This window comes from Diabrotica virgifera, chromosome 4 (genome assembly GCF_917563875.1).
Source record: "Diabrotica virgifera virgifera chromosome 4, PGI_DIABVI_V3a".
NCBI lineage: Eukaryota > Metazoa > Arthropoda > Insecta > Coleoptera > Chrysomelidae > Diabrotica > Diabrotica virgifera.
In genome coordinates, this window is record NC_065446.1 from 85,241,284 (window position 1) to 85,267,873 (window position 26,590).

The following is a 26,590-nucleotide window of genomic DNA, read 5'->3' on the forward strand; positions in this document are numbered from 1 at the left end:
TAACAAACAACTAAGTGTATTTTTTCAAAAAAAATTAAACAAATCCGCTGTTTTTAAGTGTATTTTCTTGTGGCGCACAAAGTACGCCACGCGTGTAGTTAAAGGTTAATAAAATTTACAGTATTATTTAGTTTTTCTGGATGAGATATGAAGATCCTAAGTGTAGCATAAATGGTTGAAAAACGTAAAATTTGAATACTTGTTTTTTTTTCGCAATAATTGATATTTTGCAACAATAGTGACAATTTTTAAAATTTTTAACTAATCCTATATTGTAGCTTTAATTATACAACTTTTATGGCAGTACAACTTTTCTAGGAAATGAATAATTTTAAAGTTATAATTAAAAAACGAAAAAAAAAATCCAATTTTTCTCCATTGTTTGACATTTTGATTATTTAAACAATGTTTCGGACCTTTTTGAGTGAAAGGATAACTCAAATATTATTATTAGAGTTATTTTCAAGCAATTTTGGCAAAAAAATATGATGTACGCAGTTTTGATTATGCCTTCTAACAATTTATTTCGATTCTGCTGTTGATTTTAAATAAGAAACTAAATAAAATAAACATTTATTTAAGTAAAAAATCCAAAAACTTTTTTCATAATACCACTTTGAAGAACTAAATACAAAAAAAATTACAGTTTCTATATCCCATAATTTTTCTATGGTAAAACAAACGCCTGAAAAAAAAACTAAAAATTAGAAGCGATATAATGCAATATAAAAAATTCTAGTGTAACTCTAGTAAAATAATAATAATTTATTACATAGATTAACATTATTGCCGTTAGATCTTAGGTTAGACGGTTTTCTATTTACTAGGATTACAATAATTCCTCCCAACCATCATCGAACAGCTTAAGTTCGAAGAATGTCACAATTTTTATCTTCATTTTAAGATATTGGGGTTGTAAGATAAGGTATTGATTGTTCGGGTTGTAAGGGGTTGAAAATAAATCTACTCAAAAATATGTCACCATTCAATCTTCGCTTATCCACTGCTGGCCATAGATCTCCCCCATAATTTTCCATCTATTTCGATTTTGTGCCTCTTGCATCCAATTTCGATGTCAATATTTTAGATCATCAGTCCAACGTGCAGAGGACGACCTCTGCTTCGGTAGGCATCATTTCTTTGTCTCTATTCCAGTATCCGCTTTGTCCATATATTATCTGTCATTCGAGCTACGTGACTTGCGATCACAGCGATCGCAACACAGCGATCGCCCAACAACACAGCGATCCCCCAAGACGAAGACTACCTAGTCAGAATGGTCACCAGCATAGTGACTAAGGTAGTCCAAGAAGTTATCCGAGGCACCAGGCAGACACAAAAGTAATGCAGGCAGACAGGGGATACTTGAGGATAGGCTCCTGGAATCCGGGCGGCATATCAGCAAATCCGAATATCATGGACGAACTCGCCAACAGATACGAGATGGACATCGTAGCAATACAGGAAACCAAGCTTACAAACAACTTTAACCTAAAGTTTCCTGGGTACGATGTATATAGGAACGACCTCACAAGAAGATCAGAAGGAACGGCCATCCTAGTCAAGAAGGGAATTAAACACACAAGATTCACAACCCCACCACTTGTAAACATGGAGGCAAAAACAATAGAAGTGAAAATGAGGCAAGGTGTAGTCAGAATAACGTTAGCCTACGTAAGACCGCGAGACCCATTAATGGACGATGACCTAGATGCGTTCCTAAACATCGCTGAAACATCGATTATAATAGGAGACCTGAATGCAAGATCCCCCAACTGAAACGATAGAGCTACGAACAGAAACAGACGACTACTAAATAGCTATATAGAAAATAATGAAGACATAGTGGCAATGGGCCTAGAAGAACCAACACATTTCCCAGGAAATGGACTTCGCACCCACATAGACATCGTTGTGGCTAAAAACCTAGGACTACAAGCTGAACTAATTACCATGAACGAAGGAACAACAGATCACAACCCCTACTAGAACTAGGAACATGGGAAGAAACAAACCCGCCGAAAAGAATAAAAAAGAAAATAAAGTGGACGAATTACAAAAGACTAGCGAATGGAGGAATAAACATAGTGCCAGTTATAAAAATAACCCTCAACAAATAGAATAAAAAGTCCTAGAGCTAGAAAATATCATTTAAGATCCAAGAAGCAATTAGAAACAGCACAACAGAGGAAGAAGTCAAGATCCACACGGGAAGACGAATTCGACTCGGGAATTAGACACGAGATCCACACGGGAAGAGATGGAAGAACTAGACTCAAACATGAAAAATGTTTGGAAGCTCCAGAAAATGATGAGAATGACAGAAAACTCATCCCCCCATTACATGGAGAAAACGGCATGGTGTATACCATCGAAGAAAAGGCAGAGGTGATGAGGTCCACACTCGAAAGAAAATGCAGGTTAAACTTCCACCAAGACAAGGACGTAGACTTCATGGAAGAAGTCGAAGAGCAAGAAGAAAGACCAGAGGACCCAGAAGACATCATTCCCCCAACATCACCGGAAGGAATCAACGAACATATAAGATATAGTTCACCGAGAAAAGAGCCTGGTCTAGACGAAATACAAATAGAGCCATAAAGTATTTGCCCATAAGAGCTGTAGTGTATTTTACAAACATAGTGAACGCGATATTAAGATTCCCGAACAGATGGAAAGAGGCCCATGTCGTCATGATCCCAAAACCTGGCAAGAACCACACATTCCCGCAGAACTACAGCCCAATCAGCTTACTCCCAGCGATCAGCAAGATAGTGGAAAGAATCATCCTCAGCAGACTGCAAGCGGAAACAAACAGATTAGAGATAATCCCAGAAGCTCAATTCGGATTCAGACCAGAGCACTCCAGCGAACTACAAGTACTCAGATTAACTGAGTACATCGCAGCTGGATTCAACGACAAGCAGTACACTGAAGCAGCATTCCTGGATGTAAGCAAAGCTTTCGACAGAGTATGGCACAAAGGGCTCATATACAAAATGAGAGGTTATGGGTACAGCGGAGCGATGACGAGGTTGATCTTCTCGTACTTAGGCGGCCGGAGTTTCAGGGTTCGGATAGGACAAGTCCTGTCCGAGCTCGGAATCCTGTCATCCCTGCTGTACTCAATATACACAGCTGATGTACCTAGAACACCAGGTACCCTGATGAGCCTCTAAGCCGACGATACAGCGATAGCGGCCAAACACAGAAACGTAGACATCGCAGTGACCAACCTGCAAACAGCGTTAGAAGACATCGAGGAATGGTGTATAAAATGGAAGATAGCCATCAACTCCGAAAAGACGCAAGCGGTACTATATAAGAAAGGAAGACAACAGCCAGAAGAACAGCTGACGGTGCTGAACAACCCCATAGAGTGGAAAAATGAAGCTAAATACCTGGGAGTCATCATGGACAAAGGATTAACCTTCCAAAAACACGTAGAAGCCACAGTTCAGAAGGCCAACACGGCGAGAGCAACTTTAAGAGGACTCACAGGAAGAAAAAGTAAACTAAGACTAAAAACGAGGTTAAGACTTATAAATAGCATAATATTACCCGTATTAACATACGCATCTCTCGCATGGGGAGAAGTACGCAACACCCACAAAAAGAAGATACAAGCGGTCCACAACAGCAGCTTAAGAGAGGCAGCCAGAGTCCCAAGATACGTCGCAGAAAGATTCCTATTTAGAGATTTTCAACAGGTGAGTGTCACCGAAATGATGAAAGATAAGGCAAGGGTCAAATTCGCGGAGCTGGAGCACCACCCAAGTCACATACTGCGAGAGATGCTAGGGTATGACGCGTTCCACCGATGGAAGCACAAACGTCCTAAACAGCAAATAGTAGAATAAAGTGAATAGAATAAAGCAAACAAAGAGTGACAAAGTAAAAGAAAAGTAAAAGTGAAAGTAGTAGTCAGTTCGTAGCTCGAAACACCAAGTGCCGAAGAAACACACAACCCAAGCGTAGGTCCAACATAACGACAAGTAAGAAAATAGAGGAAAAGGCGCAAGCCAAACAAAAAAAAAACACAAAAAAAAGGCGTAAGCCACCAAAAAAATTATAAAAAACAAAAAAATCATAAAATTCTTGAGCACCATGTCATTGGACCGAGCTCAGTGGGGCTTGGTACAATGACTTGGGGCCCAAGCAAGCAATTTTAGTACCGCGGATAAGTAAATAGAAGAAAAAGGCATAGAGCGCTTCACGCTGACCTAGTTTTGTTATTCGATTAGGGCACCACATTGGAATCTTATTACCCAGGATTCCATTGTGAAGAGCATTTGGCTAGGACAGTTGTGCCCCCATCGCGCATCAGCGTGCTATGGGGGGGGGGGGAAGGGATGGCCTGGGGCATTGGAGCGAGGTGGGGTAATCCCTGTTTTAAACTCGGGTCAAAACACCTCGCCCCAATGAATTGTTACACCCGAATGTACTTTTTCGATAGGGTGGACATCTCCCACAGGTCGGGTTGAATCAAATTGTTTGCTTGCTTGCTTACGTGACTTGTCCATTTCCATTTCAGTGTTGCTACTCTCTCTACTGGCGGTTTGGGATCTTGTCTCGTAGTGAAACGCCCAACATAGCACGCTCTATCGCGCTTTGAGATAACGGAACATTTGCACTGTTCTCCTTTATTGTAGGAAACAGAGGTTGAACCTAGCAAAATGGACACAAGTCGGGTTTCCTTTCTTTTCTGTTATATGAAGGTGTGCTTATTATGAGACTACCCATTTCTTAAAAAATTTCGCCCCGAAAGCCCCCTTTTCATCCCTTTAAAGGGGGTAATTTGTGGTTTTTGCGAAACGTAGCCCTTCCTGTACGTTTTTCAAAAAATTTATTTAATAGTAAAATGAAGAGGACTATATTTCCTACTATTTATTTTGCGACAGCATATGTCTATCACCCACCGTTTAGCGGGGGTGGCGCCCCAAAATTGGTAAGTTTTTAAAAAAGATGTTTATAAAAAAAATTATTTTTTCTTAACTGTATTGAAAATTAAAAAAAAACGTAGGGGAATTAATCACAACTAAGTGGCTAATTTTTTGGCATAGGTTTTATTTAAGGGCAGTTGCCCATTTTTTAATTACAGGGTGTTCCATTGTAAAAAACCCCTTTTTATACCATCTGAACCGCCTACGCTAGATTAAAAAAACTTTCAGCGATTATCCATGTACTGGTGTTATTTACAAATTTCTATAATGCACCACCATTTTTTCGGGAACAACCTCAAAAAAAAGGAGAATTAATAAAGAAAGTGATTTTCTTGGATTCCTTCACACACCATGCCCTTTATTAAAATGCTTCATATATCATTTTGTGCACGTTTTTATTACCCATGTATGGACATCAAAAGCGATTTCTTAATGCAACTCCTGTAGCCAAAAAAAAAATAAATAAAGGGGGGGTTGAAAATTTTTTTTTATTTGCTTTTTGACCCATATGAATATATGATCCATCAATAGGGTTTTTCATAAATATATATGATTATTACAACACCACTGAGGAAACTACCCCTATCCTTGAAAATAAACTGCAGAAACTACCCCTATCAAAACTCGGTTGGTCAAAACTCGGAATGAGTATTTTTTGAGTTTTATTAAATAGAACACCCTGTATTTTAGTATTCTAATGAAATGATATTGTATGGTACTTTTTTATTTCTTAAGCATTCCCTATACCTAAGTACTTTAATTTTTGAGTTATTCGTGATTATTTAATCCAAACATTTATTGCAACAAAAATTAGGTGCATGAAATTGATGTCAAATCATTACAGTTCTACAGGGTGTGAATGTTGCTACGAAATTAACAAAAAAACGTAATTATCTTTTAAACTACCTCGTGTAATATTAAAATAACCCTACATTTTAAGAAGGAAGACGTCGAGGAGAATCCAAAAATGTAAAAATATACAGGGTGCTCCCTATAAAAAAACATAATTTTGTGTCACCCTGTAAATACGGGTGACCCTGTATATCTAAACATACTTTAAAATTGTGTTCCTATCCGTGCCCCAACTTTTACCTAAATAATTTTTTTCTTATCTCTTTCGGCAAACGAGTAATTGGATTTTGTCACACTAATGCCCCACCCTGTATATTCCAAAACCACAGTGAGCATTTTCGGCGATATACCTATGTGGAAAATATATGGAAAAATTTGTGGAAAATAACTAATAATTTTGAAAACATTAGGGTACAACTAATAGGCTTAGAAAATAATATGTCTACATTTATCTTAACAAACATCTAGGACTGGAGAAATTAATTATTGTAATTTTCTAAGCAAATAAATTTTAAAGGTATTGAGTAAATTTGATATGTTGAAAAATAAAAGTTGACCCAATAGTACTGATGAATTATAAAATGAGTGAAAACAAGTTATTAACTAGATATCAAAATGACAGACTTGTAGTAAATTATAGAGACTGGGGTCTTTAGAGATCTGAGATCAAAACATATTTAAATATAATGAACTATTCTAAATGGGAGATAAGCCACAGTTTAATTTAAAAAATTATTTTATTAACGTTTCGACGTCCACATCGGATGTCGTTGTCAAAACAAAATAAATAAACGTTAATAAAATCATTTTTTAAATTAAATTGTAGCTTATTTACTATTTAGAATAGTTGATTATAAATATACCACAAGGGAATATCTTCAGAACATGTGAAAATATGTGACTGAAAAAATATGTGAAAAGGTGAAAAAAATAAATGACTGTTATCATGTTTAAGAAGATAAAATAATCTTACCCTTTTATCCATTTCATAATAGCATTTCAGTGTATTAAATACGACGTCGCATACATCTGTACCAGCTGAAATATATCAAATGTTTTAGTACCTATGCACAAGTAATACAAAAATAAATTATATAAAATAAGGAAAAGACACAAAAACTTTACCTTGACTGCCACATTTTACGAATACTGGGGTAGCATAATCCTTCATGAAATCGGGTAAACTAGCTATAGACTTCTCCACGTCAACTTTTCCATCATCAGTTATCTGTAACCAACATAACGAATTTGATAGGCAAAAATTTTTTTTCACTTTTTAAGATTGTTTAAAAAAACGAAGCAAAATCAACTGTACATCCTCATGGATTTTTGATCAGCTACCCCTCATACACCTTTAAGAACTATATAAGATCAAATCAATGAGTTCAAATATCTGTATAAGCTTTTTTAAGCTTTTTTTTTCCTTGAACTGGGTTTAATGTTATTTTTGTAACCACTATCACATGTATGAACTAGCTTTTTAATACTTATTTTTGAAGTTTGTTGAATTTTCTCAGTCGCAATACCCTAATTATTTGAAGTTTATTACGAAACTAAAATCCACTAAATCGACAACTACTGTTGCCACTTTCGGAGGACCGTGAGATATTATAACTAAAATTGAATTAAAATATTCACACTTACCAGACCAAGTTCATTCAAGCAACAATGCAAGTAACATTTTAGTTTGGGATCTGGAACAAAATCTCCACTTTTTATTCCGACAAAGATATCTGTAAAAAACACATAGTCGCTGTTAAAAACTTTGAATTATCAGTTTAATAAACCTAATAGACCGAGAGCTAGAGCCCAAAAGTCATCGTCATAAGTAATATGGAGTATGTCTTGTGAATTGCGTCCGTTGTATATTGATAATTATGATCCCTTTCAGGCTGACACCTCAGTGGATACAGAAAGTAGCAATAAGGTATGAAAAGGGAAAATTAGTGCAGTTACTAAAGGTTTTTACATTCGATTTCGTTGAACCTCTATCGATTTGCATGAAAATTGGTGAGCAGTTAAAGCGTACCTCAAGAAACAAAACTGATATGGTGCCAACTTGCCCTGTTACCCTGGGAGTGGATGCCACCCCTTCTCGGGGAGAAAATTATTTAATTAAAAATAACCCTCACAAATCGATAGATAGACAAATTCTAAGCAAAATTTTTTATATCAAGTTATTAAAATAAATCAATACTTTTTGAGTTATTAAAGATCAAAAATTTGAGTTTTTCCTGAAAAAAATGCATGGTGTAAAGCGGTTTTTCATAAATAATTCAAAAACTATAAGTTTTATCAAAAAAGTTATACTTACCAAAATTGAAGGTAGGGTAACGGGTACAGTTGTTGGCCGGTCACTAGTGATTGGCCACTTTCACAAAAATCCGAAATATTAAGATTTTTAGAAAGTATAAGGAAATAAATGTATTTGCATTGCAATTCGGCAACATTGCTATATATTTGGTCTAGCCATTATCTCTCTCAGTTTATATTGTCTAGTTGTGACAGCGTGTGTTGTTCGAAGCTTAACAGGTGCATCCAGTTTTAAGAGTTTTTTAAAGAATTTGTTAAGGAAGGCCATTCATGAGGTGAGTTATCTTGGCTAACAATATTGTGTATCTGCTTATATTAATGTTTTGTGATGATTTAGTGGGGTACATCTTACGTTATCGGTGGTTTTAATAGTAAGGTTATAATTTTTGGCGGTAAATTTTAGTGGCCAAGCACTGTATCTTAAATATGTCCGCATTATAATGATTGGCCTACCGGTCAATTACTGTACCTACTTTAAATTAAAATATTTATTATAATTTAGGCTCTTTTAGCTTAGTTTGGCCCAACACAACATATTTCAAGCATGTTTTCTTATTTTTTATGGCAATAACTAGTAGTTGGCCGACTGCCAATCACTAAACCACAGGGTGGCCAATAACTGTAATGTGTAATAAGAATACCTATATTTTTTTGTCCGGATTCGTTTTTATAAAATTACAATTATTTTAGTTGTTATAAAATTAATGCCAATGCGGGCAATCTGAATCAAATTTGAAACGTCCGTATTGTAGATAACATTATTAGATACTATTAAATGATTTTTATTTTTAGAATAAAAAATGCCAAATATCCGGAAAGATAAAACGTATCACAAAAAATATACAGAACAAGATCTTGTCTGCTTTTCAGGCCATAGAAAATGGCATGAGCCAACGGAAAGCCGCTGAACAATTTAATGTGCCAAGAGCAACACTGCAGTTTAGAGCAAGCGAAAAATTTAATGAAAAAACTAACCTTGGTCCCAATCTTATTCTTTCTTTGGAGGAAGAGAATCGTTTAAAGAATTGGATCGTAACATGCCAAGACAAAGGTTTTTCAGTAAGAGTGGAAAATATACAAGACTCGGTTAAAGGTTTTCTTGATGCAAATCCACGTGCTAATCCTTTTACTGACAATCGGCCTGGAAGAGGTTGGTATAGATCCTTTTTAAAGAGACATCCAGATTTAAGCGAGCGAACTCCAGAAGCGGTAACAGCAGCAAGTTCAGTTGTGTCTGAAAAAGATATCAGAAAATGGTTCACCGGTGTTCAAGAATATTTACACCGTAAACTTTACATTGATATTCTTCAAGACCCTTCATGTGTTTTTAATGGGGATGAAACCTGCTTCCTCTTGTGTCCCAAAAATAAACGAGTGTTGGCTGTAAAGGGAAGCAAAAATGTATATCAAATAGAACATCACTCCAAAGTTAATTTGACGGTTATGTTTAGGTTTGCAGCATCTGAAGAAATAACAGCACCGATGATTATTTACCCATACAAACGACTTCCTAGCAATGTTATAAATTCAGTTCCTCGAGAATGGGGCATAGGCTGTAGCTATACGGGATGGATGAAGAATGAAAACTTCTATGAATACATAGGAAACGTCTTATATAAGTACCTAGTTGTAAAAAACACTAAATTTCCAGTCATTTTGTTCGTTGATGGACATAAAACTCACTTAACCATTCAAACCAGTGAATTATGCTCAAAGTTACAAATTATTTTAGTGGCATTATATCCCAATGCGACCAGAATTATACAGCCTGCAGATGTTGCTGCATTTCAACCATTAAAGGCAAATTGGAACCGGGCAGTATTAAAGTTTAGACGAGAAAATCCAAACAAAAAGATACTATTGTCACAGAAGATACAATGACTTTAGATATTCAATCGACATCCGATAATCTGCCTTTAGTAAATCAAGACAACTCATTATATAAAGAAATTGACACCTCAATTGACAAATTCTTTTTTGGCCAAAAACCTCAGAAAGAAAGGGTAAAAAGCAAACAGAACGGTTGCCTTTCGTGCTCACTTCTTCAGATCGTCAAAATGCAGAGAGGCGTAAAATTGAAGAGAAAAACGAACAAGAAAAAATAAAATTAGAACGAAAACAAAAGCGAATTGACGCAAAAGCAAACAATAAAGGTAAACAAAATAAAGAAACCAAGAAGAAAGTAATAAAAAAAATTGCCACAAGAGCCAATTCCGAGAGCAAAAAATGTCAAAATATTGTGAAGAATAAAGAAAATGTTACACTAAATACAGGTGATATTGTAGATCCAAATACTTTTAAATCAGACACACTTCTTGATCATACAATTAAAAGCACTACTTTGAGAAGTGGAGTTAGAGTACATATACCAGAAGTGATTAACGCCAAAGAAAACCATGAACTGCCACGGAACCAATTTCCTGATTCTGTAGAGGAAAACGCTATTCTGCCCTCAATTGATAATGTATCATTTGATGTCTCCAACAATAAGAATTCATCAAATTTGAGGAATACTTCCCAAAGCAAATGTACAAATTTGGAAACCAGCAAAGAAAAACGTGCTGGTGAGTCGGCTAAAAGAAAGTTGTTTTTCGAAACAGGGGGATATCCAGAACATGAAAAAATTCAAATATTCTCAGATATATTGGTGAAACAATCAGACAACACCAACATATCTGTAAATAATAATGTTTTGTATACAGGATTGTGCTATTCTTGTTCCTAAAATATTTCTAAATCAAAAGTTGGAATAAAATGTTTATTTTGTGTCAGAGGCTCCCATATTGGTAGTTGTGTTAAAAAACAAGAAATTGAAAATCTAAATAGTTTTGTGTGCCCTAACTGCACAAACAAAAAAAGAAAATTAGGAATTTTATGAGTGGCCAATAACTGTAATTCTATATGCCAATAACTATGATTGCATGGCCAATAACTGTGTAATTTTGAATGGTTTTAAAGTTGTGTTAATTTTTTATGTACATTATTATTTTTACTAAAATAACCTGAGTTTTTATAAAATTCGATGTGTCATTGTTATTAAAAAACCCTTACAAAATATTTTACATTAAAATATACCAATTTACAATTTTCATTCAATTTGAAATCCCTTAAGTGGCCAATCACTGTACCCGTTACCCTAATAAAAAATTGAATATATTCCTTACTTGAGAAACCATTTAGAACCAATTAAAAGTGATAGGTGATTGAATGTATATTTTTTTCAGCTATTAGCATTGTTTATTTACACAATGGTCTAGTTATACAATGCTATTAGTACTCAAATCTAAGTAGTCAATCTTAAATAATGAAAAAACGATGCATTTTATAATATATATATATATATATATATATATATATATATATATATATATATATATATATATATATATATATATATATATATACATCCCGCTATTAAATTGGCATCTTTTCACGTTGCAGTCATTTGGCATCACCTAGAAATGCTATCATTTTCTAGGTATAATCCGTGAATGTTCGCTTAGTACACTTCTTTAAGCTTGGCACCGTTGTCGGATTTTCAGTAATCCGATTTATTTATATATTTTATTCCTTACACTATAACGACAATTTGACCCCCGTAGGTCAAAAACATTGCTTAAACATCACTTTGGCAACAACAGGATGTTGCCAAGATATACATTTTTACGGAAAAGACAGTACCTAGTTAGATACATAATATCGATCGCTTCACGTTACAAGTCTTCCACTCGCACTCAGGTAAAAACCAGTTGTAGGCTCTTTTGTCTGAACGGGTCCCTGAATGAGTTTAATAATTCACTTTTATTGTGTATTTTGTTTCGTTTAGTTGAAATATCAGATTTTGTTTGTAACGAATTTCATAATAGATATTTAAATTATTTTTTTGTTAACAAAAACAAATTTTAAAGTTTGACATTTGAAAAATTAATTTTATATTGCCATTTTCATGACATGGTCAATGGTTAATTGCATTTATAATAATTTAATGGGTCATTGCGAAACAATATACAGTGCGTCCATAAAGTAACGCATAAATTCATTATTTCACAAACCGGACACTTTCAGGAAAAATACCGAAACAGGTCGATTTTTATTTTTAAATTACAATTTATTGGCATACATATCATACTAGTGACGTCATCCATCTGGGCGTGATGACGTAATCGTTGATTTTTTTAAATAAGAATAAAGGGCATGTAATAGCTCATTTGAAAGGGTATGTAATTCTCTATTCAATAATATAATTGTTAATATAATTATTTATACAGGGTGTCCAAAAAATGTTATTTAAATTAAATTAATTGGTATAAAAAGATGAATGTATGTAATTTGTTTAATTCTAAATATATTTTATTGGTGCCAGCAAACATAAAAATGTTTTATTTAAAACCTAAATATTGATTTTCGCTTAAGCGTAATCTTAAACTTCCAAGAGGCAGGTGGATGGCAGCTCTAACATTTAATTTTCTGACAAAAGTAAAACGAATTTTGAATTAAATAAGTTACATACATTTTTCTTTTTGTCTCAATTAATTTAATTAAAGAATTCTTTTTGGACACCCTGTATATATAATTATGTTATTGTTTGTATTAGTAAATAGAGAATTAAATACCCTTTCAAATGAGCTATCACATGACCCCTATTCTCATTTAAAAAATTCATCGATTACGTTATCAAGCCCAGATGGATGACATCACTAGTATGATATGTAATATGCCAAAAAATTGTAATTTAAAAATAAAAATCGACCTGTTTCGAAAATTTTCCTTAAAGTCGCCGGTTTACGAAATAATGAAATTATGCGTTACTTTATGGAAGCACTGTATGTTACAATGTGTAAATTTTTCAGGAAACGTAAAAATCTTTCCATTAGTAGTTAGAGATTCTGATAGTAATACTATATTTTATATAAGTATTATGGGTTATAAATGCATCTATTAGGTCTGGATCCCGCGTATGAAAAAAAAGTTGATTAATAGCAAGCTGAAAATTTGTTAATAGCTTAAGGGTGTTTAGTCGGATAAACTTTTATATATGGGAACACTGGAACAGGGGCAGTTTTAATTGTGAAACAGGTTGAAAATTTGGAACGGTCACACCACGAAAACGGCACATTTATTTTGTCCGACATAACAGACTTAAACTCTCCGAATAGAGATTAAACTCTCATGCAAAAATTAGACTGCTATTTATCACCTGTCATAATTCCTGTCATTTGACATATTCTACATGCTCTACTCATTAAAAGGCCCATTTGGTGATAAATAGCAGTCTAATTTTTGCATGAGAGTTTAATCTCTGTTCGAAGAGTTTAAGTCTGTTCTGTCGGACAAAATACATGTGCCGTTTTCGTGGTGTGACCGTTTCAAATTTTTAACCTGTTCCAAAATTAAAACTGCCCCTGTTCCAGTGTTCCCATATATCAAAGTTTATCCGACTAGACACCCTTAAGCTATTAACAAATTTTCAGCTTGCTATTAATCAACTTTTTTTTCATACGCGGGATCCAGACCTATATCTGAAAGACCAAAAAAGTTTAAATGTTGCTTATTTTTTTGATATTATGTTTTAAAGTTTGTGGACTTATGTTGTTTTCGAAATGAAACCATAATTGGTAAAGTTTTTTCTTTATTCTCAACAAGAAACAGTCATAATACGGACAACGCACACATCTTATGGAAAATATAATGTCACTCAAATTCAATAAAATTTATACGAATAGATCCGTTTTAATTTACCGATCAAATCTTATCATTGCGCCAACTCTTAATTATGATTAATTACGGCGCAAATTGCAATTAAAGTTTATCGAAATCACATTTTTGGAGTCCATAAAGTGTTAAAAGTGTTAAAGTTACAATCATTATTGCTCCGAGTGCTATTCATAAGAGCTTAAATCCCGCTGGGCCTAAGCGGATTAGTGAAACTAATCCGCTGATTTATGGAGTACCGAAAATCTGGGTAGTTTAAAATATTTTTTCTCTCTCTAACTTATGTACCTACCCATTTGATTTCAGATTTATTTGTATCAATTTCTGCTCTTATTTTTGAAAATAGAGAGTTGGCGCAATGATAAGATTTGATCGGTAAATTAAAACGGATCTATTCGTATAAATTTTATTGAATTTGAGTGACATTATATTTTCCATAAGATGTGTGCGTTGTTTTCGAAATGAAACCATAATTGGTGAAGTTTTTTCTTTATTCTCAACAAGAAACAGTCATAATACGTAGAAATTTATACTAAATTTAAAATCCAGATTCAGTAGAAATAAACAAACCAAGACACGTTAAATGCTACTAGGAGCACTCCCGAATCATAATTATTTACAATGTATTGTTATATTTCTATTTGATATGAAAATTAAATTTTGATGGTTGTAAACAGGATTCAATTTAATATAAAATATTTTCAATTTTCTCAACCACGGGCATATAAATTTAGAACACCCTGTATACAACAAATTGTTATATTTAATTTTAAGAAGTGCTTAGACGGAACTCGGGACAGTGCGCTTAAAATAAACAAAGTGAATGACGCGTACCATTATCGTTCTTCTCGGAAGGTCGATCATTCTGCATCGAATCATCATGCATCGAATCATCCTGCACTTATGATAAAGATTAATAATTTGGGAAAAAAGGAAATTAGGTTTTTACCAAATTCTAATTCGAAAATGTATAATTTTCGGAAAGCAAATTTCACTTCTCTGTATTCTGAACTATTACAAACTAATTGGGACTTTTTAGATAATTACGATGATGTAAATATAGCATTAAAGCAATTTTATAATATATTGTATACAATAGTTGATAGATATGTTCCGGTATACAAAAATTATAAACATAAGTATCCAAATTGGTATCACTCAGATATTATTAAAAATATTAAACTCAAAGCCAAAAACCGTCAAAAGTATAGAAAAACAGGAAACGAAATATATCACATAGAATTTAAAAGATTGCGCAAAGTTATTAAACAGCAAATTAAAACTGCATATAACAATTACATTGAAAACATTCAAGACAGTATTACCATTGAAACAAAATCATTTTGGTCTTATGTACATACTAAAAATAAGTCATCGCGAATTCCAGGTGAAATGTGCTATGAGGGAAATACTTTTGATAATCCCCAGGATATTGTCAACGCTTTTAAAACATTTTTTGAAAAAGTATATGTATCTACTGACAATAATGAACCAGAGGACATCAGCGTTCAGGGTATTAATTTACCAACCATTAATTTTTTGAAATTTGAAGAAAATGAAATTCTGGAAGCTTTTAAAAGATTAAAAAATAAAATGACGACTGGTCCAGATAAGATTCCAGCATTTCTAGTTAAAGATTGTACACGAATATTTGTCAAACCGCTTCAAAAACTGTTTAACTTGTCTTTGGAAACTGGAAAATATCCTGAAATATGGAAAGAGTCAAAAGTATGTCCTATATTTAAAAATGGAGTTAAATCTGATATATCTAATTACAGACCTGTCTCTCTGTTGTGTAACTTCTCAAAGATTTTCGAGATTGTTCTGTATAATCGTATATATCCGTGTGTTCGCGGCTATATTGCACCTTTTCAACACGGATTCATAGATAAACGATCTACCGTCACAAACCTGGTAATGATGACACAATTTATTTCTGAAGTATTAGATGAACAAGGACAAATTGATGTCGTATATACAGATTTCTCGAAGGCATTTGATAAGGTGGTTCATCCGTATTTATTATCCAAGTTATCAAATTTAGGATTTTCTGTTAATTTAATTAAATTCTTTGGTAGTTATTTAATAGGAAGGAGACAGTATGTATTCTATAATGGCTTTAAGTCAGATTTAATTCTGTCTAAGTCTGGTGTTCCGCAAGGCTCCAATCTAGGACCGTTATTATTTTTACTTTATATTAATGATTTGTTTCAAGAAATTAACTGTAAAAAATTGTGTTTTGCGGACGACTTGAAAATTTTCTGTAAGATCGACACTATTGGCGATTGTTTAGAACTTCAGCGTAACTTAACTGCTATTGATACATGGTGTACTAATAACAAACTACTATTAAATTCTGCAAAATGTAAAGTAGTGAGTTTTTGCAGGAAATTGACGACAATTAACTTTAACTATATAATTCAGAACTCTGTTTTGGAAAAATGTAATAGCCTCAAAGACTTAGGTGTCATTTTTGACTGCAAGTTAACTTTCAATTTGCATATTGAACAAAAAGTTTCTGAAGCTATGAGAATGTACGGTTTCATTATTAGGAATTGCAGAAACTTCACCAACATAACACCAATAAAATTATTATACTATTCTCTAGTACGTCCAAAATTAGAATATTGCAGTTTAGTTTGGTATCCTATATATAATTGTTATAAAAAAGATATTGAAAAAGTACAGAGAAAACTTATAAAATATCTGATATTTAAAATTGATGGAATCTATCCTAACCGTGGATGTGATAATAATACATTATGTTGTAGAGTTGACATGGTTAGTTTAGAATTAAGGAGAGAAATTAGTTCATTAACATTTTTGTATAAATTATTATATAACAGTATTGACTGTAGTGATTTATTAGCACAAATTAATTTCAACGTTCCTCGAGTTAGATCTAGATCAAACGTTTTATTTAAGTGTCCAAGAGCAAGAACAAATATATTAGTTAAATCGCCTCTTTTTGTCATGTGTAAGAATTATAATAGTATTTGCAATCATTGTGATATTTTTTCGTGCTCACTTAATGATTTGTTAAAAATGGCTTCTCTTTACTTAGATTAGGTCTCTACTATTACTTTGTAGATGTTATACTAATGAATTATGTGATTTTTTTTCTGTATTTGTCCTATAAATGGGAAACTGTTGGGCAATAAAGCTATTATTATTATTATTATTATTATTATTAGCCTATGCTAAATAAAACTCAGTGAAATAGATGATAGTTCATTATCGTTTTTCGCGGAAGGTTTCGATCATTAGCCTATGCTAAATAAGACTCATTTGAAAGAGAGAATAGGTCATTAAAATTTGTAAATAGTAGAAAGTGATTTTAGAATGGGAATTAAATATTTTCTTTTGAAATCCATTAAGCATATTTAGAAAGATTAAAAATTGGTTTTTGAGGAATACTGAGAATGAGAGTTGGTGGTGGAAGGTTGATTTGTGAATCTGGAAGGGATATTGAGAAAGTAGGTGAATGAATGACAAAGTGGGATCAGAATGTTTTGAGCTGTGGAGAAGTGAAGTCGAGTAGTAGACGGTAGTGTTCGAGGAGTGAGAAAGCCGGTAGTTCCGTGAGTGTGGAGTATCTATCGTGGAACGAGAAGTAGGCCAGGTCGAGAGTAAAAGAACCTCCTTGAGCCCAGAGTGTCCCGGTAGCTGATAGCAGTTTCGAAAAAGGTAGAACACAGCATCACGACAAAAGCAGGAATGAGAGCTATTCGAGCTAGTTTTTCAAAGGAGAACATCACTGGAAGCCAGGACGAGGTTTGATCGCAGCCAAGGATAGCAGGAAAGGGTTTTGTGTGAGGACATTTTCAGTTCACCAGGAAAAGGTCAGTCTCATTTGTTTGGACATGAATGTATGGGTTTTTCGTATTAAATTCCACATAAAAAATTGAATAACATAATCAATAATATCAGAAAAGCTTCATCAAACTTAAATAGAGTTGTCCCTAATAACTCCTAATAGTTAAATGTTAATAAAAACTTTCAATAGAAAACCAAAAGGAAATAAAATTCCCAGTTGTAAATGTTATGTTTAAGAATAATAAGAAATAGCAAATATTAAGCATTGATTGCCTTTTGAATAAAATAAAAAATATTTTGATTATAATTGTAACCCATATTTGTATTTTTTTTTACTCTTTTCTTTTCTATCCCGATTAGGAACCATTAAGAAATATTCAGAAGCCACGAAAGTAAGTAATTAATTTATAATTCGCCCTGAGATTGAAAACATATTGATATGTGATCTGGTTAATTAATTAGATTAGTATTAATACATTGATTAAATTAAGTGACATATAAGAATATTATCTCATATCAATAATCAAGATCACATCAGTATATACATTGTAAATTCCAAGTCATGATTTCCAAAGTTTACACATTGTAAATTATGATTCGGGAGTGCTCCTAGTATCATTTAACGTGTCTTGGTTTGTTTATTTCTACTGCATCTTTACTGTTTCTGTTAACTAATCTAAACGTAGAGATATTTTTTGAGATTCTTTAACTCTTTCAATGCTGGGGTTTGTCACATCCCACCTGTCTGTTAGTGGCAAAAAAGTTCACCTGTCGGATGCCGGGTTAAAACATGACAAATTAGATGTGGAATGAAAGCTTATAACCCAAAGATGGTACTAAAGGTGAGAAATTTGGCCTCCGACTTCAGGATAAAGAGTTGCAACCCGAAGTATTGTTCTAAATTCGCAGAAATAGTACAAACTATGTATTACTCGACGCGCCTTAGAAAGACGAGAACAAATATTTATGCCTGTCCGGTTTTATGCCTGTCTGTCCGTCCGTCTGTCAGATATAATCACAGAGGTTGAATGAAAGATTATAACCCATAGATGGTACTAGCGATTAGAAATTTGACGCGCATTAGAAAAATGAGAACAAAGAAATACTTTTTTTAGTTTTACACCACTTCCGGTTAAAATGGTGTACCCGGAAGTGACACACATAGTCACAGAAAAATATACTTGATCAATTTACGTGTATTAAGAGGTCGAAACCGAATTTTTTTAATTCTGGTTTTGATGTCATATGCGGTTAAAAAATTGTCTGGAAGTGGAAGAAACCAGTTTAATAGTTGTCCCCTTCGAGTAGCGAAAAATAAACAATACTTTGTAAAAACATTCAACATTGGTTGATATTCCGCTGTTTTCATATTATTTATTGACCTAAGTTTTTGTAAAATGCACTAGTCTTTTTTAAAGATATCATTGGACAATTTACTCACTGTTTTTGGATTTTACAAAATCGCTTGGATTGGCATGAAATTTGACATAAGCATAGCTAACATGTCAAAGAAAAAAGTGATATTGTGCCAGTGTGTGCTTTTTTCTGGGGATGAGTACCACCCCCTTCTCGAGTGTGAAAAAATATAGGTAAAAATATGTCCGTAAGTGGATAAACTAATTAAATTCCTTGTATTTTTTGTTTTTAGATGGTTTTTCGTAAATAAATCAAAAAGTAAGTATTTGATCGAAAAAACTATTCTTAGCAAATATAAAGCTTATAAAACAGTAAAAAAAATTATGTATGTATGAAGTCTGGACACACAATAAAAACAGAGTTGGAGCTGAACAACAGTTGGTTCTTATTCGTCGAATTCCAAATCGACTAGTTCAACGTAAAATATCCAAAAAATAACGCACTTTTCGGGGAAAACTCGCCACAAATTTTTTAAAGTGTTTAAAAAAGTTTTATTTTTGTTATTTAAAAAGTATCTATTCTATCACCATCAGCATCAAAAGTAAGTTACGCTTTAAATAAAATATGTCCCTTTTTTTGCTAAAAGAAATCGTGAAAATCACCACCTAATTAGCATTCCATATGAAATTAATAGTTACCGCCCTAGTTAATTTACTTATATTATACTGTTTATATGATCTATAAGATTTATTGGCAAGAAATGCTTATTAAAAAAAATTGGTTTTAAAATAAAAAAATTTTAATTTTGAAAAAAAATGCCTTGGTTTAAAATAACTTAAACATTAGTGATACTAAATATCTCAAAGAGTAAAAAATGTACATATCACATAAACAATACATAAGTAAATTAGGCGGTGATTTTTACATTTTTTTAACAAAAAAGAGACTTCATTTTGATGCTAACTAACTTTTGATGCTAGAAACGTTTATAAAAATACAAATAAAACTTTTTAGACATTTTATAACAGTTGTAAGTCATGAGTTTTTCCCGAAAAGTGCTTCGTTTTATGGTTATTTCATGTTAAAATATTCGATTTGTATTTTGACGAAGTAGAACCTGCTTTTCATTAAGGTGATACAGTAGCGATCAACAGGTAGCCAAAACGCGTTCCAAGATTGCGGCTGTAATTTTGAATATTTTTTCGAGATATTTGGCACACGTATTCGTAATATAATAAAGAATGGCGGTACAGAGCCGAATTTGAAAAATATATTAATATGTGGAAATTACTCTGTAATTAAATATAATATTAAAAAAACGAGCCTGTACCGCCATTAAGAAGAACAAAAAAATACACTTTCTTCAAATAAACTTTTTATCCGATGCCTAGATTTTGTGTCATTTTGGAACTACTAATGAAATACAAAATTTTAGTAGTTCCAAAATGACACAAAATCTAGGCATCGGATAAAAAAGTTCATTTGAAGAAAGTGTATTTTTTTGTTCTTCTTAATGGCGGTACAGGCTCGTTTTTTAAATATTGTATTTAATTACAGAGTAATTTCCACATATTCATATATTTTTCAAATTGGGCTCTGTACCGCCATTCTTTATTATATTACGAATACGTGTGCCAAATATCTCGAAAAAATATTCAAAATTACAGCCGCAATCTTGGAACGCGTTTTCGCTACCTGTTGATCGCTACTGTTTCCTCTTAACTACAACTCTACTTTTACAGGGTCTACAGACTTCATACATACACCATTGTTTTCACTTTTTTATACGCTATATTTTTGCTAAGAATATTTTTCGTTAAAATACTTTTTGAGTTTTTTTCTAAAACCGTCTAAAAACGTGACTTTTTTGTTGAAAAACGAACATAATATATTCACTTGCAAATAACTCAAACAGTATGTTAAGAAAAAATCTATAGAACAAAAACTAGCTTAGAATTACTCAGTTTATCCACTTTAGGACTTATTTTGAATGTATGTCTTTTCACATTATAAAAGTGGTTGTACTAACTCCCAAGGCAAAAGCACACGTCGGCACAATATCACTTTTTCTTTGACCTGTCAGCTATGTGCATACCCAATTTCATGTCAATCCAAGCGGTTGTTTAAAATTCGGAGGTTTTGCAATATTTACCGTGAGTGGATGGACTACAGATATATGTATATTAGATAAAAATTATAGTCTCAGCGAATCTTTGAAATATCTCCATTCCTTTGAAATGTTACATTTTTTAAGCCTTGAGGGAGTAGGCGCAAAATTATGACCAATGCTATTTAAATGCATTCAGTTTATTCGAATCCTGAGAAAACTAATAAGAATTTTGGAAAAATTTAAACGCAGAATGAAAGATTACATTATAACCGAGGGCGAAACTCTCTAAAAACTTTTATGTTTATATTGATAAGTGAAAGGGTGAAAAAAAAAGAAAATTTAGTGTGATTTTTTATTTCAAATATTTAATTCAAAAGAAATTTTTGTTTATTCTATTCTTTTTGACATGAGGCTGTATTTGATTTCTCTATGTCATTGTATGCTATTGGTTAGTTCCTATCATTTCAGCCGACGTACGTCACGATTGGATCAATAGGGCCGAACATACATAACTAAGGCCCTTTTGGCATGATGCTGTATTATTTTGAAGTCGATACAGCCTGAATATTTTTTTTTATTTTTTTACGTTCTATGTGATTAAAAAAATTAAGAATCACCGCAATTTTAGCCCACCACCCCCTTCCCCTTTCCCCACATCAAAAAATGTCAATTTTTCGATTTTATTTTTTTTTAAGTTGGTTTGCAATTAAATTATAAATTACAAAAAATTCACACGCACAGCTGAGGCTTTTACAAAACATATATTTTTATGGACCCGAAGGTCGAGTGTACATAACCTCAATGTTTTTTGTTTTTTTAATAGGTACGTATAACTTTTTTTGGCGATGGCTGCATGTCTAATTTTTTTGCGTTTTGTGAATTTTATCAAAATCTGTATTTCTGACTTTTTTCAGATTTATTCGTAAGGTGCGCCATCTTCAAAAATCCGGAAAACTGGTTTTTTCGGTAGTTTTTTGGGATTTTCTCCATTTTATATACTTCAAAATAGACTAACTCAAGGTTTTTTATAGGTTACGTATATATAATTTGAAATAACTGAGTTTTTAGGGATATTCAAAAATTGTGTAAAACACCTAAACCCCCCAAAAACTATGTTTTTTCAAATTCTTAAAAGTTTCTTAATTCTTTCGTACCCCATGAAGTTAAATTACAAAGCCATTAAAATATAACTAGAGGTGATTCATACCTACTTACCATCTCAATTGAATGCAATCATCGGCAAAGCCATCTTTTAGTGTCATTGTGTCATCCCCAAAAATCTACCTGGGTCTTAAAATGCAGGTATGCATACTTGTTCCGTTATAACTCTTATCTTTTAAAATTTTGTAGTAAAAGCATTTCTATAGCTATAGTGAGTTTATTGCCCTACCTCTTTATGTGGCTTAATGATTTGGATTGTAAACACAGATAAGAAAGGGTGTGATAGACCAGAGAAATTAGCAAATAAATGGCCTCTTTCGTGACATCCGTTGATACAGGTATCTAAGAACTGCTTATGGCATTAGGGTAAATTTAGTTACAACAGTATCCAATATAAAAATTATGCAAAAAATCAAACGTACTTTTTAACTTATAAACAATATATAAACAATTAAAGATCGCTATTTGATTGTAAATATTAAAGGTGGAGACCGGTATGCTGTATGGAAAGGTGATACAATTTTACTGAAGAGCATAGAAAATTCTTTAAAATGAGTGTTTGGAAAGTTCTTTTTGTTAATTTGTTGCTTAGTTATTGGGAAAATAGCTTCAAAAGTCGATTTTTTGAAAATAATTAATAACTTTTCTAAAAATACACTAAAAGCTTTATTTTCGCGTAAGTAAAGGAACAATATTAGAAGTATTCAGCCGTTAAAATTTCAAGAAGTTTTACCTAATAGTTATTGCAAAATTGAAATTGTTTATCCCAAAAAGCTTCTATCTACAGCGTTATTATGCATAAACTATTAGGTCAACATAAATTCTAAAGACATCAAACCAAAGAGAAAGGTTCAATTTATCAAATTAGATCAAGTCTTGAATAAAAAGTTTATAATAAATATTATAAATAATTATAAAATAATTTTGAAAAAGTAGTGTTATTTTAAGCTTATTCGCGAACTCAAGCGAGGGTGCTGCCGCTTATTTTGAACTAGAGGAATTGGGATGAAGATTTAAACAAAACATCCGTTAACCTATATATCAATGTCGATTGAATGCTTGTCTGGTGTGTTCATTTAATGAATGATTTATTTATATTAATTAATTACATCAATAAAAATATTAATTATATCAAAATGCATTATCCCAATTACATCGGCCATTTTCATGCAACTGCACTGCCACCTATAGTCGATTGAGTTCGCGAATAAACAATTAAAATAACAACCGCATTAACATGTGGGAATTAACTAATTTTGATGGGAAATAAGCCACAATTTTACTAAAAAAATGGTTTTATTTTGACAACGACACCCGATTTGAGCGTCGAAACGTTAATAAAATCAGTTTTTTTAGTAAAATTGTGGCTTATTTCCCATCAAAACTAGTTAATTCCAAAAATGCCACAAGAAAATAGCTTCAGAACAACAACACGTAGGAAGTTAATTTTTTTTATTCGACATGTTGGTATTCTTATAGAAACTGAAACAAAAATTTAATGCCCTACAACCCTTAAAACCCGAGTTAGCCACTTTTTTCAAAAATTCACCGGGGCTTTGTTTATAAATATTAGAAAATTTGAAAAGCAACATTTAAACGAATGAAAGAGCATGTTTATACAAAAAAAAATTAAAACGATTCTTTTAAAAACGAGCCGTCCATGATGCGCCAAAAGTGAAGAGTTTAAAAGTAAAGCGATTCTTACCCTCTTGATTTTATTATCAAAAACTTAATTCACAACTACACATTTATAAAAGGCGCAATACCTCCGGTAAGATTTAGGTACAAAATTAACAAAACCCAAAAAAAAATATATAATACAATATTCCAGTTACCCGTCGTTTGTCACCATTAATCCCTTTATCCTAAAGATAAATAACAGTTTGTCGACGAAAATTCCATTCGATCAAATGTTCGTCGATGAATTGTCCATTCGATGAATTGTGCATTCGACCAACTGTTTGTCGACCAACTGTTGTCGACCAATTTTCCGTCGACGAAGTGTTCTCGACCAGCTTTCCGACACCGGATTTGGGTGTCATTGTATTCTGTTGGTTAATTCCTACCATTTTAGCCACCGTACGTCATGATTGGAAAAATAGCAGCGAATATACGTAACTAAGGCCCTTTCAATATTTTACTGTAATTGATTTTTCTGTGTCATTGTATTCTGTTGACTGATTCCTATCATTTGAGCCGCCGTACGACACGTTTGGACCAATGGGAGTGAAGATACGTAACTACTACCTAACAAGAGGTTTACTCAAACTTCTTTTTTGTACTTATACCACTCGGTAAAAGTACAAAAAAAAGTTTGGGTAAACTTTTGCACAACTGTGTAAATACTAACGAAAAATCTAAAATATTAAAAAAAATTAGTGGAATCCGTTAATCTGTTCTCGAAAAAATTAGCTATGAAAATGAGCATAATTTTCTATATCCCTAACTTTTGACGAGCAGTTTAGCTTAAATGGGGAAAAGCGGTAAGCTTAGACCAAACACCAGTAGGAGGCATTCAATTAATTGAGGAAAAAAATTAAATGGATAACAATATTTATTTCAGTTACACAAAAGGCATTGTCCCGCTAGAATGTTTGAAATCACAATTAATAGTCCTACAAAAAAGACAGGCGTTTAAAAGTGATAAGACCATTGAACAATAAGCCTGTGAGCTACCTTTTAAACACATTCTTAAAAATAATCCATAACACAATTAAAAAAAGGTTTGTTAAGAAATTCTTTTATAGACTTCAGAAATTCAACAACTTCTCCTGATTATGTTTAAAAAACGTACGGAATGCACTAAATGAAAAAAAAAAAAAAGAAAAAGATTTATCATACCGTTATACTATAATATATCCTTACGTTGAATATTTGATGCTTCCCTGTGGAGTATAAAACGGACAGTTGTGTTTTTCCCGTGATCTGCCTTGTTTAGTCTTCTTTGTCGTTTTATTCGTTAAATCCTATCCTCTTAAGTCACAGCGTCAGAAAGCAGTGGGTATATGCAGTGAACGGGAGGCCTATGTCGAACAGTGAACGTTGGGGCCCTTTCGCGTTTATCATATGTAGAGAAGTCGCTTGTCAAAAACTGGACGTATGTAATCGTATTCTATTTGTTAAATACTCTCACATAATATGTCATACCATGTGCGTTAATCCATTTTATTTCTACAATTTTAAAGTGTTATTACATGCCGTCATTTTCATTTGTCTACACCATCGTATTCTGCCAGTTAAATCCCATCGTTTCAGGCGCTGTACGTCACGATTGAACCAATAGGACCGAAGATACATAACTAAGGCCCTTTTGACCTGCTGCTTGTTTGATTTTTCTGTGTCATTGTCTTCTATGATGCCTAAGGCATATTTATGACATGTCTTATTTTTAAAGAAAACAAGTAATTGGACTTCGTAAGTCCTAGGTTTTCACCCAAAGTAATCGAAAGTAGAATTGGAAGTCGATATTTGAATTCTTCGTGTAACTTTGCGTGGATTGATATACAAATTTACTAATTTTGAGTCATTTTTACTAAACTGTTTACACAGAAATAACTCTAAAGATTCAAACCTTTCAATACGCTTCGATTTATGTGTTCGTATACTATTTCTGAGTCTATTGGGACCGTGCAAGTTCGGCAAAACGACACCTGGTTTCTACGCTCTGCAACTTTATTCGCACTTTTAATTATATTGGCCAATTATATTAGTCCTGGTTACTGGATAATTGTCAAGGCCATAATCCAAAAAAATAATAAGAAGAAAAAATAAGATTCAGGTTATGTTATTAAAACGTAAACAATTGTATGTAGTAAATAAAATTAGTTATTAAAATGCAGTACTGCAAGCAAAATACAATTAATTTAATTTGCCTTCATATAATAATTGCATATAATATCAATATTGCAGAGCAACATATAATTTTTCTTCTTCAATGACAGTAGGTATGAAATGTACGTCAATTTGACAATTTCAATGGACAATATGAATTATTTAAGAAAGTTGCAATATTTCTCCGCTATTCGCGCACGATCGTTTCTCGTATCCGTTCCAAGTACTTGCACACCGCGAATAATGGCATTTCCGGTTATAACTTTTTAAGCGGAAATTACGTAAAAACCAAAATTTTACATTTGTTCTCATCTTGCTAAGCCACGTTGAATAATATATCACTTATTCTCTTTCGGCAACTTTAAAATAGTAAATACTTACGGTTGCAACTCTAAAACCGGAACTCCGACGTCAAATTTCTCATCTTTAATAATACCATCCTTAAGTTAAAAGCTTTCATTCGACACCCGATTTGTCATTCTATCTGTATTAATAA

General features: G+C 32.8%; 1 protein-coding gene across 1 annotated transcript in view; it reads right to left on the reverse strand.

Annotated features, from left to right (window-relative positions):
* Window positions 1-561: 561 nt before the first annotated feature.
* LOC114328138 (general odorant-binding protein 83a-like) overlaps window positions 562-26,590 on the reverse strand; it is a 63,166-nt gene continuing 37,137 nt past the window's right edge. The window contains exons 3-6 of the mRNA XM_028276914.2: window positions 7,440-7,528; window positions 6,921-7,023; window positions 6,769-6,833; window positions 562-685 (exon numbers count right to left, since the gene is read on the reverse strand). Coding sequence (XP_028132715.2) covers window positions 668-685; window positions 6,769-6,833; window positions 6,921-7,023; window positions 7,440-7,528 — 275 coding nt within the window. The 3' untranslated portion in view covers window positions 562-667. The remainder of the gene's footprint in view (window positions 686-6,768; window positions 6,834-6,920; window positions 7,024-7,439; window positions 7,529-26,590) is intronic.